General features: G+C 57.4%; 1 protein-coding gene across 4 annotated transcripts in view; it reads right to left on the bottom strand.

The window, feature by feature from the left end:
• Positions 1-20,825, bottom strand: part of PRKAG2 (protein kinase AMP-activated non-catalytic subunit gamma 2) — a 223,518-nt gene that overhangs the window by 143,282 nt on the left and 59,411 nt on the right. For all 4 annotated transcript variants that reach the window (XM_081101735.1, XM_081101736.1, XM_081101737.1 and 1 more), the window contains exons 2-3: positions 14,544-14,615; positions 11,706-11,985 (exon numbers count right to left, since the gene is read on the bottom strand). In XM_081101735.1, coding sequence (XP_080957861.1) covers positions 11,706-11,985; positions 14,544-14,615 — 352 coding nt within the window. The remainder of the gene's footprint in view (positions 1-11,705; positions 11,986-14,543; positions 14,616-20,825) is intronic.

The following is a 20,825-nucleotide window of genomic DNA, read 5'->3' as shown; positions in this document are numbered from 1 at the left end:
GCAGGGGACTAGAATGTATCACTTTGTTTTGTCTGATTTCATGATGTCGTGAGTGACAGCGAGAGGGGGATGAGGCAGCCCCTTGTCCGTCAGCCTGTCCTGTGTCGCATTCTCGCAGGAGAGGGTTATTCGTAGGAATCGATGAACTGTGCTCCCCAGTGTCCACTCCCCACATCCATCTGTCACGTCAGCAAGTCTAAGTGTCTCTATGGATCAAGTACAAAGGAGCAACACATGAAGGTATTTTTGTCATTGAAACTTGTCCATGAAAGGACACTATTAAGAGAATGAGAAGATAACTCATAGAGAGATAATACCGGAAAATTACACATCTGGTAAGTGTCTAGTATCCAGAATATATAAGAAATTCCCACAACACAGTGACAAAGAGAGGACCCCACTAAGAAATGAATAGACATTTCCCCAAAGAAGATATACAACAGCCAACAAGCACATGAAAAGAGGCTCAATGTCATCAGGGAATGGGGAACCAAACCCACAATGCGAGACCACGTCACAGCCACCAGGGTGACAACACTAAAAATAGGGAAAGTGTATGTGTGGCAGGGGTGGAGACACTGGAACCCTCACACCTGGATGGTGAAACTGTAGCCTGGTGTGGCCGCTGTGGAAAAGTTTGGCCGTTCCTCGGCCAGTTAAACATAGAATTACCAAATGGCCCAGAAAGTCCACTCCTGGACATTTACCCCAAATAACTACAAACCAGCGTTCAAACAAAAACTTGTACACGAATGTTCATCGCAGCCAAAAGGCGGGACAGCCCAAGGGTCCCTCAACGGGTGAATGGCTAAACACAATATGGCATGCACAGACGATGGGATGTGCTCGTCTATGAAAAGGAACGACGTTCTGACACACCACAACATGCATGAGCCTTCAGAACAGCAGGCCGCACACTGCATGAGTCCACTGGTATGACCTGCCCAGAACAGGCAAGTCCTTAGGGACAGAAAGCGGACTCGTGTTGGCGAGGAGCTGGGGGTGGGATTGCGGGGTAGCGGGGTGGGGGTGGTGGGGAGTGGAGAGTGATGGCTTCCTCTTGGAGTGATAAAAGGTTCTGGAACTAGATGGTGGTGGTACGAGAATGTTCTTTGCCATATTGGTTCAAAGACACCATCTTTATATTGTTTACAGCTCCACAGTGCTCCACGGTGTGGATGTACCTCCTTTTATTTATTTTTCTCCAGCCACTGGCCTGTCTGTTCACTGGGCCTTCAGGCAATGACACCCCAGTAGCAATGAGCACAACTGGCACCTAGATCTTATTTCTAAATAGGATTTGACACTAAAAGTCACAAAGGGCTCTTTGGAGAAATGGCTGATCCAGGGCCAGGCAGAGGAAGGACAAGACGAGCCTGGGGCCAGCTGGGAGGGGCGCCCGCTGGCCAAGTCGAACAATTTGGGCATCAAAATGTGAAAATGACAAACTAAAACACATTGAGTAAAATCTGAATCCACGAGTCTACATATAACACAGGGAGAAAGGGAAAATGCTTCCTGAGTAGAATTCCACCAATCCATGTAGAATAAGTGACAAAATCAGAAAAAAAAATCACCTTTTGGCAGACACCATACTAATAATTCAGGCAGGAACAACTACTGACTGATGCTAAAACTAGCAAGGGGAAGTTTGATGAGAAAGAAGATATTTACACAACACCCAAGTCGGGGCCCATGAACTATCTGTTACTCACCAAGAGAAAAGTAACACCTTCCTTAGTGCGGAGAGCTCTAATGCGGCAGACACACCCCTTAACCGAGCCACCAGTCCCTTATCACCAGGCATGGCTCAGGGAGCTGTCACGTGCTCCCCCTGTGAGGCCAGGAGAGGGCACAGGCCTGTGGCATGCCTGCCCGACCAGCAAACCTGAATGCAATTAGGAGGAACTGTTGGGCTCAGCCGGAGTGAAGGTCAGGCTACACAGCAGCTGGCCTGCGTCGTCTAGAAAAATGTTGAGGTCGTGAAAGAAACCGAGGGCTGCTCAGGATTAAGAGCGACTGAGAAGAAAAAGGACAACCAAATGCAATGTGGGACCCCAGATTTCTGCTTCCAAGAAAAAAAAAAAAAAAAAAAAAAAGGAGAGCTATTGAGACCATTGGTGAGCTGTGAATAGTCTATGGCTTCGCGCAGACTCTTACATTGATTTAACTTCCTGAGTTTGGTAGTTACACTGTAGGTAGGAAAACGTCCTAGTTTGTATGAAATATGTACTGAAGGATTTAGAAGCAAAGGAACATTATATCTGCAACTTACTCTTGGTGGTTTAGATTTCCTATTAACACACACACATTTGTATTGAGAGAGAGAAGCCATAAGCAAATGTGGTAAAAAGTTAACATTGTTAAAGTAAAATGTGATTTTTAACAAAGGGAATTATGAAATGAAGTGGTCAGGCCGCGCTCATCAGCATCTCCTTGGACCCAGTCCTGGGGCTCCTTCGGGGACACTTGCATGACAGCCACCAGAGGGCGCTCCCCCAGGGGACCACACTGGGTGCCCGGCCACATAGCTCTGCAGAGTGTTGGCTGGACTTTTCAGGAAACTCAGATGCCAGGCATACCATTCCTTTCTTTGTGGGCAGGCAAGAGGAGTCACGTTCTTCTGCAGTCTGCTCAGCCCCAGGAGTCAGACTCACCCGCTGCCCGGATCCAGCAGGCTTCCGGCCGCTTCCGGCTGCACAGGGCCCAAGGCCCCGGCTTTGGCTGAGCCAGGGAAGCTCAGGGGGCAACTGCGGATGGCTGGGTGCCCTCTCGGCCTCAAAGCCAAGCCGTGGAGCACGGCGAAGCCAGGCACAGGGTAAAACTCAGACAATGCTGGGTTCTGGCAACATGTGGAGACAAACCCAGGGCCACTGGTACAACTTCCATGAGCAGGCAAAGCATTCGTCCCCAGACCTAACTAGTGCCAACCGGTCCTCAGGCTTGGCTCAATCCTGCCTCATTTGTTCATCATTCATTCATTCATCATTCACCCACTCCCTCCTTCCTCCTTCCTTCCTTCTTCCCACTGGCCACTCCGGCCTCGGGACCCTGGAGTGGAGGACTGAAGGGGGCGCACCTGCTAACCTGAAGAGGAGTCGCAGGTTCCCCGAGTGGCAGACTCTGAGATGGAAACTGACCTGCCGGACGCGTGTTAGGAACGCTCTCGGGATCAGCATTCGAGACAAGGAAAAGGAGGAGGCACAGGCTCAGGACAAGGTGCATGCACACTCAATGGGACCCTTACAGAACGTTCGGAGCTGGGGTGACCCCCCACAGCTGCTCTGCCTGGTGCACGGGACTGACCCTGCAGCCATGATGCCCGGCCCCCTTTCTCCGCTGGCTTGCAGCCTGGAGGTGGGGGCAGGGGGAGAGGCCTTGGGCGGCATCTCCAGCTGTGGCTGCAGCCGCCCTTGTCTCCGGATCCTGCCACACAGACCGACTCTGGGCTCCCACCAGGCCACCCCTGCGGGCCCCTCCCCGGGACCCTCTCCTTGACCTGTCCGCCCAGGGAGGCAGAAGCTTCCCCACTGGTCTCTGGCTGGCTTCTCCGTCCTCCTCACCCTCATAGCCTTCGTCTGCTCTACCTGCAGAGTGTCCTGTAGGCAGGACCCTGACTGACATGTCAGGGACACGGGCTCCTGAAGGGAAGCCAGGGAAGGGTCAGCGCGGAGCTTCTGCAGAGTCACCGCCTCACGTGCGGACCCACCGCCGGGGGCGCTAGAGCCTGGAGCGTGACCCTGCTCTGCACTGGACGGACGGGCCGTCGCACTCCTGTGCTGGCCGATTGCGGGCCAGCGGGGCAGGCGGGCCGAGCACCGGCCCAGTCCTGGAGGCTCCAAATTACAGTCTTAAAAGCCCAAGTTCATCCTCCACACGCAGGATAAGACCTTTGGCATTTTATGGGAAAACAGACTTTTCTTTGAAAAATGAACTGGATTGCTGGGCGAGAAAGGAAGAGCCAATACAGAGATGGGGGGAAGGGCCGGAAGTCTTACATGTGAAAGACATTTCAAAGCTCATTCCAATTTCAAAGGGTCCTCATGACACCCTCCGAGACCCAGCCTCGGTTCTTGGTTTCAAGAGCTGAGGTGCAGTGACCCGCTCCTGGGCACAGCCATCCATGGGGCTGTGTGTGTGTGTGCGTGTGTGTCTGCATCGTAACTTAACTACGACAGAAAATGGCAGTTACTTGGGTGTCCAAAGTGCACAGACCTCGGTCACGGTTGTGAGCTGGTCTTAGAAGTGGATCCTTCCAATGTCTGCCCTCCCACCTCTGGCCAAACCCCAAGGTTTCCTTCCGTCCCCGGCTCCCTGTGCCCGAAAAGTGCCAGCCCCACTTGCTTCCAGCCATTCCAACCCCGTCCTGCTGCTCCTGACCCTGTAGGGCGGCCTTTCCCTAAGTGCCAACGCCCCGCCCCCTCCTGCCCGGGAAGCCGACGTGGGTCCTGGGTCCGATGGAGCAGCTTTGAAAACAAACAGGCGTCGAATGGATAGCAGAGGGCAGGGCAGGGCCAACACCACTTCACGAGAGAGGGCTTTCTCCGCACACCACACCGTGCGTGCGGGATTGGGGCATAGACTGTACTCCTTCCTGGGGCCGCAGTCAACGAAGTTCCAACCCGCCGCTGTGCTCAGAGGCACATGGGTCCTTTCCTGGTGGGCAGAGCCTCCTGTGTCCCACCTTGTCCTTCTGGCCTGTCCTACAGACACCAGGGTCGCGACCTAGAGTGGCCCTCGGTGTCATCAGACAACCTGGCCGTCTGGGTCAGCTGTTTTCGCTGCCTTCTTTCTTGTAGGACAAGAGAAGGTCCCAGTGCCCAGCGGGGCCCACTTCTCGGTGCGGACTGCCGCCCAGGGAGGACGCGATGCCCTCTTGTTCAGCAGGGGGCCAATGGCGCACTGCCACCGTCACGGCCCTGGGAGCCGTTGCCACCTGACCGTGTGGTTCTGGGAAGAAAACTACTTCCAAAATATCTGTGGCATCTGGTTTTTCAGAATCCTCACCTGAGGATATGTTTTTATTGATTTTAGAGAGAGGACGGGAGAGAGAAACGTTGATGTGAGAGAGAGAAGGCGCCCATAAGAGGAAGAAGACAGGGGGAGCTCCAGGGTCCCCCAAATCACTTTGCCCCCCTGCACAGAGATGGTGATGAGGGCCAGCCCTTTCTTCACAAGTTCCAATCACTTTCATTTCATCCAGGTGCATACACACCTCCAGAGCACTCAGCTGGCCCTGACCTCAGCCACGCTCACACCCGGGGCTGGGTTGCATGGGGTTCTGGCTGGCACAGGGGAGGGCCTCAGAGAGCTGGGGAATGCGGGGCAGGCCCCTGAAGCCTCAGACACCCCATCTTCCAAAAGACAGAAGTTACACGAGCAGTCACGGAGACACACAGACTGCGCAGACACCTGAAGTAACGGAGCTCGGCAGACGGCTCACGGCAAGCCTATCAGGCAAGGCGTTCTGGCGAAGGCAGGGCCTGGAGGTCCCAAAGGAGGCAGGAGACCACCACAGTGGATCCTCAGGTCTCTCTGGCGGCCCTGCTGGCCCCCCCACCCCATCTCTGCGCTCTCGCAGCACAGCAGCCACACTATGCCTCCAGGTGCAGTCATTCCCTCGGCAGCGCCCGCCGGCTGGCCTGCTCCCCATCCCTGCTCCGACGCCTCCACCCCGAGGCCTCCTGAAGCAGCACCTGTCCCTTCACCCCGAGACGGTTCCGTGTGCCACCGCATTTCTCACGGCTCCCTCCCTAGAACGTAACCCACAGGGGCAGGGGTCCTCGCTCGCTGCTGTGCCCGGAGGCTGGACCACTCACTGTGCTCAATGTGTGACCACTCCCCCGGGAAAGGCCTGGGCAGGCTGCTCCGTGGGCGGGGACAGCCCTCCTCTGTGACATCGGCTTCCTTCTGTTCGGGAGGTACACTGAAGGCAAACATCCCAAGCTGGAGACCCATCCAGGCAGAGTGAGTCTCCTCTCTGCCCCCCCACCCCCCAGGGCCTGCCTGTGGCCGGCATCAGGCTCAGCAGTGAGGCGATGTCGCTCCCTAGTGGTCACTCCGCCACAAAGCCAGGAAAAGACAGGTTTGCAGAGCCTGGCAGGGCATACCCTGTGACGCCCATCTGTAGGGGAGTCTGGTCTCTCCCAGCTTCTGGGGGCTGCTGGCACCCTTGGCTTGCAGACACAGCACTCCAATCCCTACCTGTGCTGTCACACGGCATTCTTCCCAGGTTTCTGTCTTTACGTCGCCGCCTTCTCATTACACACCAGTCGTACCACATCAGGCCCGCACCGGCCTGAGCTGACTTTATCTCCACTAATTCCATCAGCAATGGCTTCACGTCCAGATCCCGCTGCATTCGGAGACCCCCTGGGGGTTAGGACTTCAACGTGTCTTTTTTGAGGGGACACACGTCAACCAATAACCGTAATTATAAGGATTACATGAGACTGTGTTTTTCTGATCTACGTAGCAGTGCCTGAAATCAATTCTTATCTTGCCCGATTCCCCAACTAGCCCTGGCCTGATAACCTGGCCGCAATGCCCGCGTGGCCCTTTCATTCCTGACCGGTCACCGGGCTGAGGGCAGGGCCTCCTCACACTCCATGCGCAGCCCCCAGGGAACGCCAGGCTCCGGGGCACTGTGATGAGAGGCAACTGCAGGCTGTTTTACCTCCTTGTTCTCAGAACATTTTAACATTTAAATGTTAAGGTGTTAAAATGTTCTCACCTCCTTGTTCTCGTGACCCTCATGACATCAGCCTCACCAGTCACCAGTTGGAAAGGACCCGAGATCCGCCCTCATTCTCACCAGCGGTGACGGTTGGGGAGGGATGGGAGAGGGAAACTCTGGCTGCAGACCTGGCCCCTGCCCTCCCCCGTCACTCTGGCTGCACAGCTGCAGGCATCGAAACTCAGCTCCTTCTACTGCAGCAGTTAAGGAGGGATTCTGCAGGAACGCTGAGGTGGGAAAGCAGGAGGGCGGTGTGCAGGCGGGAAGAGAGGCCACACAAACGTCACTTCCAGACGCCCGTCCCCTCCTTGCGGGGTCAGCAGTGGCCTCTCGGCTCTCTTCCTTCTGGGTGGTTTGCACTCCATTCCCTCCCAGCCCAGGCCTCCTGGCCCGGCCGCTGCTCCTTGGCCTGGGTGCAGGTGCCCCATCTGGGAGACGGAGCGCCCAGGAGGCTGAGGGTCCTGCCGGGAAGGCGCAGAGCGAGGTCCCATCGCTGGGTCCCTGCTGAGACTCAGTCACAGTTATTCAGAGGAGGAAGCAAGGGCCCTGGTTTTCCTGAGAGCCTGGCACTAACAAGGGCAACGGTGGGTGTGTGAGCAAGGCCAGGCCCAGCGGCAGCGCCCGGGCGGCCGGCCCGTTAACGCCCGAAACGCTTCTGAATCAGCCGGTGCACAGCCTGGCCCAGAGGCCTCCGGCCGTCCCTCCTGGGCGTCCATCAACCCCACCATCTGGCAAAATGCTCACCCAGAAGGTAACCTCCAGGACAAGGTACCTCTGTGCCGAGGCCAGAACCCCACTCGGTCCCCAGGGCCAGGTGCTGGGCCGCGCTGGCTGGTAAGTGTTTGAGTAGCATCCAGACAGTCTGGGCACCTTGACCCAGGGTAAATGGTCGTGGAGGGGTGTGAGGATAAGGGACAGAGATCAGGATGGCATCTGATGCCTCGAGCTGGTTTATGGCTTGTCAATGAATTCGCAAGCCAGGCGTCCACTCCTATGACCTTCAGGACAAGCAGCATGTCCTCAGCTCCTCACAGCCCTACAGTTATTGGGACTTCAAGGGAAAGAACAGGGTGTTTCTCGGTGGTGTGCGGGAGGCAACTAATCGTGTCTCTCTCTTACATCGACGTTCCTCTCTCTCTCTCTCTCTCTCTCTCTCTCTCTCTCTCTCTCTCATTTAAGCTTTGTTCCTTATAGATGTTACTTTGATATAACCAATGACTGAGGAATCACCTCTATGTTTTTTCTCCCTAAATGGCTAATTGTACTATCACTGGCTTAACATTCCTAAAACCCACTCCTCTAAAGCAGAGCCTCCCCATCTGGGTTGAGTGGATTGGGGCCCTAGCTGGTTTCGCTCAGTGGTTAGAGCGTCCGCCCAAGACCTAAAGGGTCTCGGGTTTGAGTCCTGTCAAGGGCACACCCCGGTTGCAGGCTCAATCCCTGGCCCCTGTCGGGGTGCGCGCAGGAGTCAACCAACTGCTGTGTCTCTCACATTAATGTTCCTATGTTTCTCTCTCCGTCTCTCCCCCTCCCGTCCACTCTCTCCCTCTCTCCAAAAAAAAAAAAAAAAAAAAAAAAAAAAGGAATGGAGAAATACCCTCAGGTGAGGATTAACAAAACAACACAAAAAAAGTTTAAAATGAAGTGGATTGGGGTGTGACACCGCCTCAGTTGAAAGCTTGGTTCTGCCACTTACCGCTGTGGGATCTTTGCTCAATGACTTACCCACTCTGTGCCTCAGTTTCTACTTTGATGAATATGGTAAAAATATTACTTCACCACCCTTTTATGAAGATTAAAACAACAGTCACTTACAAGGCAGTTAGAATGCATGTGATAGGTATTTATAATTATTTATGATTACTAGGTTTATTATTTATAGTATTATAATTATTGTCAATGAGGAGGGAGCAGTTTAGTAACATTAAATTAAATCCTTCTTGAACAACTGACTGGTTCAGGGGTCCTCACCGGGCTCATCAGACATCCAGGAGTGAGGAGTGTCAAATGGAAAGTGGAGAGACACAAAGACAAGGAGGTCTCTGGGCCTCACGTGACGACCCATGGATTCCTGCTGCCGAGGCCGCGGGGCCAGCCTGCTTCCTTCCCTCCCTGAATCCTGAGCTCTTCTTTGAATTCTGTAAATACCCCAAATCCTTCCACAAAATTGTCTGTCTTTGTCTTAAAAAAAAAAATAGTGGTGTGAAAATAAGAGACCAAAATGGATTCAGCAATAAGGCTGCAAACATATCCCAGAATGCCCCGTGTACAGACTTGGCTGTCAGGTTCCTAGCGAGCAGCACAGGCGGGAGGACTGGGCCATTTCACCACGTGTCCACTGAAGGCAAAGAGCCCAGGTGCTCACACCGGCGGGCACGTCCCCCGGGGCCCTGGTGGCGGACAGGTCTCCGGGGCCTCCCTCTGGTGGAGGCAGCAGGCTTCGGGCTGCTCCTGCCAAAGTCCCTCCTTACAGACAAGTGGCGTTACCTTCAAGCTCAGCACGGCGAGTTAGTCTGGGGCCGTGGGGAGCGATAGACAGTCTGGGCGCCTTGACCCAGGAGCTGACGGAAACACGAGGAAGAGCAGAAAGACTACACGCCCTCCACTCCCTGTCCCTGTGATGCCCACACAGTTAAGGAGCCACATGGCCAGGAGCCGATGGTCCCCCCCCCCCCCCCCCGTGAAACGGGCACGCTCCCCCTGGCCCCAGGCAAGACCTTCCCACTTCACCCCGACCAACTGGGCAGGGTTGGTTTCCAATTTAGGGAAAGTCTGGTCTTGGGCTCAGAGGTTCCGGCAGCAGCACAGACAGCGTCCTGGGGCCAGGAGTACCCTGGCCTAATGATGCCGGTGTTCAGAGCAGCCGGTCCTCCAGAGCCGTCCTGAGCCCCGCCTCCAGCTGCCTCCCCGGATGGCGGAGGAGCACCTGAGCAAGCAGCCCACACCTAAGCCGCAGCGTCTCACAGGCAGACCTCTGAACTGGGTATTTCCTGGCCACGGACGCCGGAGAGCCTCTTAAAAGAGCCCGCACAAGGCAGTGACTGCCGTCTCCCAGGGCGCGGAAAGTCCGGCCCATCTTCTCCATCCAACATCCCACCTGCGGCCTCTCCAGGCCACCCAGACCCCTTCCTGCCTTCAGAAACGACCCTGTCTTAACACATTGTATGAGGGAAACGTATTTATACGTTCTACCAGTGTGGTAGAGCTCAGGACACGTATTAATACGTTTTTTATAGACTAGCGGTAGAATGCGGGTAACGTATAAATACGTAAACTAAAGTTATCGTAATTTTACTGAACGTTGCCATTTGTGCAAAAAATTAGCAAAAATGGCCCGCGCCACCTGTTAGCGCGCAATAAAAACTACCCGCAAACAATGTGTTAACAGGCGGGGCACCGGTAACTGCAGCCTCTGCGTCCAGCCAGGGGTGTGGCGGCGGATCACGGCTTTTCCTAGGTAACGTGTGTGCCGGGTTGAAGTGTTCGCCCCAAACTCACACCTTCCAGGAGCCTCATTTGTGGCCTTATTTGGAAATAGGGTTGTTGCCGATGAAATGAAGATGAGCTTGTGGGCAGTGGGGCCCTTAACCCGCTCTACCGCTGTCCTCATGAGAAGAGGAGAGAAGCTCTCGGACACAGACACACAGAGGGACAGCTCCATGTGACGAGAGGCAGCGATGGGAGGGATGCGCTGCAGGCCGAGGGACCCCAGGGGTTGCGGGCGACACTAGGAGCTCAGAGACAGTCAGAGGACAGACCATTTTCTCGACCCTCCAGAGGGAGCACAGCCCCTCTGACGCCTGGATTTGGAACTTCGGCCTCGAGAACCGTGAGGGAACGCACTTCTGATGCTGAAGCCCCCAGTCTGGGGTCCTTTGTCACGCGGCCCCGGGAAGCCTAGCTCTCTGCACCCACCACAGGCACGATGCGTCCCTGCTGAGAAGCAGGACCCCCTGCTGTCGGCCTGGTCCCCTACTCTGAGAGGCGGCACCTGGGGAATGCTGGAGAATTTCGGGGTCCCTGCCACGGAGGCTGGGCAAGCTCCCTCAAGCATCGGAAGGTCCATGCTAATGGGCCTCAGAGTAGAGTTCCCGACTCCATGTCTGTGACATCTGTGCGTTTACACTTCGGTTCACCCCCCATCAGGGGATGACTTTGGGGTACTAGGAACAATACCCACACCTCCAAAACGGAAAAGAAAAGAAAGAAGAGAGACAGCCGCCCTTCCCTTGTAAGTTGAGGAGGCGGAACTGGATGCTATGGCCCAGCTCCCAGCTCACACTGCACCGACGGCAGGTTTCGCTACCAATGACGCTGGACATAAAGGAGGGCCACCCCAGACCTGTGGTGCCTGAGGGCGAGTCTGTTTTCCAAATCACTGTCTTCCTGAGTGGGACCTTCCTAATTGCCAGGAAGAATCGGGGGAGCAAGGAGATGCGCTAAGACATGAGAAGAGAAAGTCCACTTCAGAGTTTCCTGGTCTATTACCCACTCCGATCGCGGTGCTCCATCGAGAATGGTTTGCACTCAGACCACACATATTTACGACCCTGAAGAACTCTCTCTTAAACACACTCAGTCTGTCGGAAAGAGAGACCCTCAAACCTCCCAATATCAGACACAGGCCCAGGCCCACTGGCAGCAGCGCAAGGGCTGGGCCGGCCGGCACAGGACAAACCTTGGCCTCGCGCCGCTGCTGTTCCTCAGAAAAGCCTGGAGGCCGAGGCCTCACTGCGCACCAGGCGGCTACAGTTCAGCCCATGCGGCGGGTTAGTGTAGGGAGGAGCCGACAGGGGGAGACCGACATCGCTCTGGAGGGAGGTGTGTTCCTGGGACAGGCACAGGGCGGGCGCTCAGCACCAACAAAAGCCGCGGCCCGCTGTGCCGCCCCTGCAGGGGGCTTCGTGGCCGAGTGGCAGAGGTAGGGCCAGCAGCCGCACCCACCTGGGGAAGAGCAACAGTGCCTTACTTTTTCTGGAGCGGGAGAAGAACCGGATGCCCCCGGGCGAGGTAGACGAGCTGGACGTGGGGGACGACTCTTTGGACGAGGAGCGGAAGATCCCGCTGAAGCTCATGCGCCGCGGGGAGCGCGGCGGGGACTCCTGGTAGGAGAACGGGAACACGGTTTTGGGGGAGCTGGGGCTGGTCTTGGGCCTCACGGGAGCAGACACGGGGCTGGAGGTCCGGCGCGGGGGGCCTCTGGAGAAGAAGCCTTTGGAGGGGCTGCCGGAGCCGAAGGGGCTGTCCACCTGCGGAGAGACCGGCAGAGGGGTGAGCTCGCTCGGCGCTCAGACCTGGCCCCGCCCTGGGCCTGTCACTCACACCTGCCGCTCCCCCCGGGGTCCTCTGGCACCGAGCTGCTCCTCCACGCACCCTGCCCAAGAAACAGCCCTAAGCTCTTCTACAAACAGAGGTGCCACTAGTGGCCTGGGGAAGGCAGCTGCCCCACCATAGCCCATCCGCAGGCTGGTCAGCACTACCCAGAGGCCCATGACCTCTGCCCAGCTCTCAGGAGGGCGTCCTGGAGGAGGCGGGGGGATGGCAGGCAGAGGACATGGCTTGAAAGGCTGTCTCTTCTCCCTTTGACCTGCTTGTGGGTCTGTCTCCTGTCCTCTATGCTCAAGGCCTCACGTGTGTCCTCCTCCAGGTCTGACCACACGGGACAGTGTCCTCCTGCCCTCTTCACAGGAGGAAACAAATCTCTGTGGTCTGCACACTGGGCCTGGGCTCCGTCCCGAGAGGCCCCGGGGCTGGGGAGTGATGCATGTTTCAGCTCCAAGCCGCTGTGGTGCTGGAGTGAGGGGGCCGCTGACAGCTCGGAAGGGAACACGGCCCAAAGCCTCGGAGGCTGGCTGCATCGCTGGCCTGTCACAGGGCGCCTGGGCAAGGACAAGGCCTGGCGGGGACAGCCCAGTGTGCCGGGAGGTAGGCGAACGCACACACCCAGAGGCAGGCAGGCAGCCTCCGTGCCCACGGGCCTCTGTCCATTCGGGGTGCCTGTCGGACCCGTGACCCTTGTGAGTTCTTCCACCACCAGAGGGCGCCCCCAAACAGGGCTCGAGGTTCCTTAAAGGCTGTGATGTCCTCGTGGGGACTCCACCTTCAGGGACCCTCCGCCACAGGCCCACCCTCTGCCACTCCCCGGCCGCACGGAGGGCCAGCGTGGCCTCGGGGAGATGCAGGGGCCGTGCCCGGCGAGGAACCACAGAGCTCAAGCTCACCCCTCACAGGGTCCGCGCTTTCCTTTTTCTAACCATTAACATGAAATGCACTTAGAGTCTCTGTCTGTATCCAGTTTCGCCACCAAGCCACCTCCCTATGGGACTCAGGATTCCCGAGTTTTGTCCAATCCTCGAATAATTAACAAGGAGAAGCTCTGCGTGGTGGGTGGTGGGTGCCTGTGGACGTGGCTGGGCAGTGGGAACGAAGCTGACCCGACAGCAGGGTGGCACAGCAAGGCTTCTGGACACAGGACTGGAGTTTGAATCCCAGCTATTTCTAGCAGTGTGACAGGTGCCTTAAGCTTCGGTATCCTCACCTTCCCAGTGAGGACACCAGGCCGAGGCACAGGGCTGCGAAGGTGACGGGATATACCCAAGGGGCACAGCTGGCACAGTCCTGGCCCATATGTAGCTCAAGGAGTTTAATGGGAAGCAGAACTGCCAAGGTTCTAGAGTCAGGAGGAGGCCATGTCTGCCCTCCAGGGATGGTTCTGGGAGAGGAGTGAGGAGACCAAGGAAAGACCAAGAACTCACAGTGGTCATGGGTCTGACAGGCACCCCAACAAAGGCTGCATTCCTCTTCCCCTCCAGTTCTCTGCCTACCATCCACACAGCTTTCACCTGAGGCCCTGTCTCCAGGCTGCACCAGGAGACCACCAGATGTAGGAAGCAGCTACAGGGGGACCTGCAGGTGGAAGTGCGGGTGGGAGCACAGGTGGATATGCAGATGGAAGCACAGGTGGGAGCAAGGTGCAGCACAGGTGGGAGTACAGGTGCATGTTCAGGTAGGAGGAGAGTCATAAGAGCACAGGTGGATATGCAGGTGAGAGCAGAGGTAAGAGCATAGGTGCATGTGCAAGTGGAAGCACAGGTGGATATGCAGATGGAACACAGGTGTATGTGCAGATGGGAGCAGAGGTAACAGCACAGGTGCATGTGCAAGTGGAAGCACAGGTGGATGTGCAGGTGGGAGCACAGGTGCATGTGCAGGTGGGAGCACAGGTGCATGTGCAGGTGGGAGCTGAGGTAAGAGCACAGGTGCATGTGCAAGTGGGAGCTGAGGTAAAAGCACAGGTGCATGTGCAGGTGGGAGCTGAGGTAAGAGCACAGGTTCATGTGCAAGTGGGAGCACAGGTAGATATGCAGATGGGAACACAGGTGGATGTGCAGATGGGAGCAGAGGTAGCAGCACAGGTGCATGTGCAAGTGGGAGCACAGGTGGATGTGAAAGCGGGAACACAGGTGCATATGCAGGTGGGAGCACAGGTGGATGTGCAGGTGAGAGCAGAGGTAAGAGCACAGGTGCATGTGCAGGTGGAAGCACAGGTGCATGTGCAGATGGGAGCACAGCTGCATGTGCAGGTAAGAGCACAGGTGGATGTGCAGGTGGGAGCACAGGTGCATGTGCACGTGGGAGCACAGCTGCATGTGCAGGTAAGAGCACAGGTGGATGTGCAGGTGGGAGCACAGGTGCATGTGCAAGTGGGAGCACGGTGGATATGCAGGTAGAAGTGTGTGTGCTGGGCACTTGCTGAGGAAGTCCTGCCTTGCTGGCACCTCAGGTGAGCTGAGAAAGGTGACCTTACCTTATGAGAAGAGTGCTTTTCTGAACTCTCCAGGTCTCCATCCAGATGTGGCATGGCAAAAGAGCTCAGGTCCTAGGATGGAAACAGAGCACGTGGTCAATGACAGTGGCACTCGGGTGCCCATCTGCCTCCTCCAGGGGCTGCACATGGCTCTTTGTGTCACCTCCCCATCCTGATCCTCCTCCCATATCAACCATTAGGAAGGGGGCATGGATGGCAAACGGGTGGAAGAAGTGGGTGACGATGCACTAACCACTCAGCAATTCTGACCACTCTCCACACTCCCTTCCAGAATAGGAAGTGGCTGCCTCTGGTCACCTGTCACCAGGTCACCTGTCGCCAGGGAGGAAGGAAGAAGAAAGAAGAGGCAGGGACTAAGGGGCAGGGAGGGAAGGAGCCAACAGGGAGCGGGAATGGAGGGGAAAGGCCCAGCCTGGGGGAGCAGCCAACGGGCAGCACCGCGGCTCAGGCCTGGCTGCCCGTTAGAGCTCCTGGGGCACGGACGTGGATTGGTCTGTGGTGGGTGCAGGCATCACGGAGACTGGGCCAGCGCCCCGGGCAGACGGCTGGGCCCCACGGATGTGCTGGTCTCTGCAGCCTTGATTTTCATGTGCCCTGTGCCCTGGCTCCTTCTTTTAGCAACAGCCCAGGCAGCCCCTTTGTGGTTTTCCCAAACAAGGCTTGTCTGGAACGCTGTCTTAACTGCTCAGACACCTCAGTTCAAGGCCTCTCAACCGATTCCCGGGACAGCCCCTCCAGGACAGCCCCAGCCTCAGCGCTGTCCTCTGCCCGCTCCCACCCTTCCCTCCCCCAGCCCTCCACCCCCAGCCCCAAATCCGGAGTCAGAGAACTCCTGTGTGTCATGCAAAGCCCAATTCAAAGCCCAGCTGGTCCCCATCCTCGGGCTAAATCAACTCTTCTCTTATCTGTGTTCCCACCGGCCTTGAGATGCCCCCGGGCCATCGGCTGCAGTCCACATGCAGTCCACTTCCCGGAGACTCACTCCTCGGAGGCCAGGAGGAGCTGCTCACCTGTGTCCTCGGCCTGCCGGCCCAGCATACGGCAGGTGGCAAAAATGTTTGAATGAACCCCTGGAAAAGGCACCCCCTTCCCTGGTCCCAGCATGAGGGCTGCCCGTGTGCACTGACGGGCCAGCGAGAAAGCTCAGTCCACGGGGAGTGAGGAGCAGCCAGGCGCGGGGCACCTGCCTCCCATTCTAATGAGAACAGTCCTCTCTGGTCCCCAGTAATCGTCACCCTCGAACGTTTGTTCAGCACAAGTTTCCACAAGCGGAAGCCTTTTCATGAACGCTCCTGTGTTCCTCCCCCAAGAGCCCTGAGAGCCATCACACTCTCGCTACCGAGGCCCTGGCGGATCAGTGACGCACGTCAGGACAGTCTTAAAAGAGCCGAGCCCAGGACGCCGCCCCTGCTGTCACAGGCTGCCGTGGCGGTCCCATCAGCTGCTCCCAACCGAGCGAAAGCATCGCGTCCACCAGCCACCTCCACACGCCCACTCCGGGCGCTGTGTTTGCTCGGTGCAGCAGCCCAGCAGGGAAGGCCCTCGGCCGCGTGGAGGCCTTTGCTGGAAGGCTCCCACCCCGCAGTCCCTGATCTAATCTCCTGGACGCACCGAGAAAGCGCGCACCTCGAGGCCGCTGTGGGCCATCTCCGGCTCCGGCCACAGGGCCATTACCAGCTGGAATAGTGGGGACCGGGCCACTCAGGAGGGCTGACGTTGCAGAAGGCCCAGGCTGCGGAGCTTGTCCCGGCTTCAAACTCCCCCCAGAGCCTCACACTCTCCTCACTGCTTCACTCCCTCCTCCCCCTCCTGCGTCCTGCCAGCCAGCCAGGCAGGCCCCTGGGTGCCGAGTGGGCATTTCCCTGGGCCACATTGAGGCACCATCGTGGCTTCTGCCAAGAGACAGCTCTCTACTCGGGGCTTGTCATCAGACCTGGCCTCATGCCCTGCAGAGGAGCATCAGGGTGTGTGGGGAAGGCAATCTTCAGGATTTGGGCTGATGACGTCACCTTTAGGAAAGCATCTGGACAAAAGAGAGCAGCCCCAGGTTTGGGGAAACTCCCGAGATGTGAGCTGACCGAAAAGCAGCTCCCTGAACCCCCAGCCCTACCCCTCTTCAGAAGTGCAGGCCAAGGTCCTGAGTCGATCACAAAAAAGCAGGGTGTCAACAGCAGAGCCGGCACTCATCGGCCATTGGCGCGTCCTTAAATCTTCCAATCGTTGCCTCATTGGTCCCTAGAGCAGCCCACGCAGCCAGGAAAGCTGAGTGGTATCATCTCAGTGCACAGATGAGGAGACGGGGGTCAGAGAGGTCCCTAAGCCTCTTGGCCAAAGCCAGACAACCAGACGGAGGCGAGCAGGCCCTACGACCCAGGTCCGGCCACTCGGAGCGCAGAGCCTTTCCTGTTAAACTCCACCCCCTCCTTGGGGTGGCTCAGGGCCAGGCATGAACGCCAGCTCGGTGTCAGAGCCTGTGAAGACAGCTCTGCCATGGAAAACGGGTTTCCCCGGCACAGGGAGACCACAGGGGAGGGAGGACGGGGAGGACTCGCACAGTTCTAGGATTCCTTCCCAAGGTGGCTGACGACACCAACTTTCTCTCGAAGGTTTGCTTCTTAACTAGAGGTAGTTCAGGCGCTGATGTTGTGAAGAAGAGAGTGTCCAGTATCCCACCACCAATGCGGTCACTCCACACCCTGCACGTCTGCACTTCGTATAGTTGGGGTCTTATTCACAGCCCCCCACTTATCCCAACCTTTCTCCATGAGATAATAGAGTTTACGCGGTTTACAACCAGCCGGCGTGTGAATTCCTGCAGGGTGGGCCGTTTCACTCACAGCGCAGCCCTGGTGGAGGGGCTGGTGCCTGCGGACCAGATGCAGCCCTGCCCATTCAGCGTTTCTGACGCTCGCGGCTCGGTCTTACACAACTCCTCTGTTGCTGCAGCTGGGGTGCCCCAGAAAGAGGCCAGATGGGAGCACAAACACAGGACAAGCAGAGAGGCTGCCGATGCCAGGGCACGGCCTGCACCTGAGGACCCGCCAGGGGGCTTCAATGCCGGGGTCACGACTGAACATTCCTACGAATTACTGGCTGTGTGACTCCTGCCCAAGAAGGAACACATCTAGCGAGGTTTTCCTTTCCCACCCGCGACGAGCAGACCCACGGCACCCACCGCCAGCGACATCGGAAGGGGCTGCGGGACAGCCGGGGAGGGTCGGCTGGGCACACCCGGGGCCCGGCCCTCGGCAGGTCTGGGCGCGACCTGCTCACAGGGACGGGGCCTGAGGCCACCTGAGCCCCAGCCCTGCTGCTGACTGCCGGGGGACCGTGGCACGGCTGAATTCAGGTTCACGACTGTCAGATGAGAGGGTTTAGACGGATAATTTCAGAAGGTGCCTTTACGCCCCCACGTCGTCTGTTCTTACCTGTTGAACAAAGCAGCAGGTGGGGTTACTGTCGGAGGAGAAGGGCCCACTGAGTAAACGCAGCTCTCCCCTCCCGACTAGCCAGGAAAACAAGCTTTTCCGCTCCTCACCCACCAAGTCCTCTCCAGGGCCCTCGAAGCTCAGGGCCTCCAGGCAGAGCCTCCAGGAACCGGCCACAGCAAGGGCAGGGGAAGGGAGTGCCCTCCGCGTATCCCTGACAGTTCACACAGGTGGCTACTCCCCAGCTGGGCCTGTCGCTTCCTAACTGCCGTGTGCCTCCATCAGCTCCTTAGTGCTAAGCCTTGGTTCTCGGTCGATTTCTAAGGTCCCTCAGTCTCTGGGTCATCAGTAAAACGGCAGATGGGTCCTGGTGGACGCTCTGTGGATTCCAGAAAAGCCGTGAGCGGCATCTTCCGAGCTGCAGGTCACTCAGGTTCCCACGTGGAACCCCCATGCCCCACCCATCTCCCCACTCGCCCACTCCCAGCCACAGGGCTCAACCTTGTCTGCGTCTGACCTGCTGGGATCGAGGCTTGGCGCTCGCCCTGCGAGCCCTCCGGTGGGAGGCACAGGGAGGTGTGCCCGGGTGGACTGACTTTGCACAAAACCTCAACACCGCCAAGCAGGATTCCTGGTACCACGGTAAGGGTGGTGGCCGCAGCCACGGCCAATGGGAGCCTTTGGAAAACACTCACATTATATAACGGCTCTTGGAGAAAATAAGGAACAAGCCCAGAGTCACTGGAGCTCGGGGTGGGACGGGGCCAAATTAGGGGAGCCTAGACTGGGCTCTCGGAGAGGCGCCAGGCTTCTCCTTCTCCAGAGGACACCGTGGCTCCTGACTGCAGTCTCAGAGACGTCCTGATGTTAAAGAGAAAAGAAAACCACAAGTTTTCAATCCGGGGCCCCCGCCTCCCCTCCACCTGGTGGTCCCGACGGATTCGCACGCTGGCTCGCCTGCCGCCCGGCCCCTGGCCAGCGGCCTGGGCCTTCAGCCTCCGATGAGCTGGCCTTTCTCCAAAGAAAGAAGCCCTGGGGGGTGAGCCCGAGCTCCGTCCCTCCCCCCACCCCAGCCCCCACCCAGGGGCTCCGCTGGCTCAATAGCACCAGACAGTAATCTCCTCTCAAACCACGCGGCGACAGATTCCCAGATCAGAGTGGTTCCGGGCCTCCACGGCCCCTCCGCTCTCTTGTGTGTAGCAAGTCATCTTAGCCTCCAAGGACCTCCTGGTAAATGAGTCCACGGTGCCTTCGGTGTGGTCGGGGGAGGTTGAGAAAACCATATCAGATGACACAAACCAAGGCCCTTCCAGCGAGAGTCCTCGCGCCTGGGGTCCAGGACGGCCACCCACCGAGGACACTCTCACCAATCAGGCCACGGAGGAGAGGGGGATAGGGTGTCACCCAGGACACTGCCCTGAGCCCTGGTCGCCCGACTCCCCCTGAAATCCAGCTGCAAAGGCTGCAGAGACATGCACTGCCTCTCCTTAGCATCAGAGCTGCCTCTACCCCCTCCCGGCTAAGGCGGTGCTGCAGGGTCCACATGGGGTATCCTAGAGGATGGGCAGGCTGCTCTGCCCGCTCCCGGCCGAGGGCAGGTGCTGCGCGGCCCGCACAGGGAAACCTAGAGGACGGCAAAGTGCTCTGGAGATGCCTCTGCTTCTTGTGAAAAGGCAGCTGGACTGCCCTGCCTGTGGGCAGCCTGTGGAGGGATCCACACGCAACCTCAGAAGGTCCCGTGGCCCCTGGTTTACAGCTGAGGATGCCGTGCAGGCTCTCTCAGGCCCCTCCTCACTCAGGCCCCAACTTTTGAAGGCAAAAGTTGCAGGCCAGGCTGAGCTCAGCCTCTGCTAACTGCAATGATTAGGAACCTGAATTGGCATCTTGCCTTCTTCTGGCCCCAGTTCCTCCTGGAAGCAGGGAGTGTAAGGGGCAAGTTGGGTGGAGGTGACAGGGGACTTGGGTCAGCTCACACCTGGAGGGAGGCAGGTACCTGGAAGGGCCTCAGAAGACACAGGGGAGGAGCCGAGCTGCAGGGTCTACTGCAGCCTCTCCCCACAGGCCACCCACAGAGGCCTCCCCCGCTCCTTCAGCAGGTGGGATTTAGGCCACGTCCGGTGATGGGAGGAGGGAGATGTCACAGAGGAGGGAGCGCTGGGCTCCCCTGACCAGTGCCACCATTGAGTCGGTGACGGTTCAATTACGCGTGCACTCAGCCAGGCCACCGCACCAGTGGTTTAATCAAGCTTGAATCTGGAGGCTGCTGTGACGGTGTCTGTGGGTGAGGTTAGCATCAATGACCGTGCCTTTCCGTAGGCAGATCCCCCTCCATCGAGTTGGCTTCACCCATCGGCGGAGGCCATACAGTGAAGTGGAGGTTTCCAAAAGCAGAAGACACTCTGCCTGAGACGCCAGCTCAGCTCCCGCCACTTTCCCACCTGATGGCCGGGCCTGTCAGTGAGGCCTTGCCACTTAAATCCCTTAGTATATGTACTATTTAGAAACATATTTATACCAGAGGCCTGGTGCATGGATCGTAGATATTAGGTATACTTATTAGGTATAGATATTAGGTATATTTACTACATTAACTTGTAATCATATACATATATATATTATACTAGTGGCCCAGTGCATGAAATTTGTGCACATTAAAAGAGAATTAATTAGAGGAAATATTTTAATATTGCTATTTGCCCTTTCTCTATAATAGAAGTGTCAGAGATGAAAGAAAATTAGTAAAATATATATAAAAATCTCCCTCCTGTCAGAGTCTGGGGTGCACCGTGGGACCCAGAGTCAAGTCCTTGCCCACTTGCGTGTCTCAAAATCC

This window comes from Myotis nattereri (genome assembly GCF_964212035.1).
Source record: "Myotis nattereri genome assembly, chromosome: 11".
NCBI lineage: Eukaryota > Metazoa > Chordata > Mammalia > Chiroptera > Vespertilionidae > Myotis > Myotis nattereri.
The sequence above is the reverse complement of the archived record's forward strand: the minus strand, read 5'-3'. Positions and strand labels throughout refer to the sequence as shown.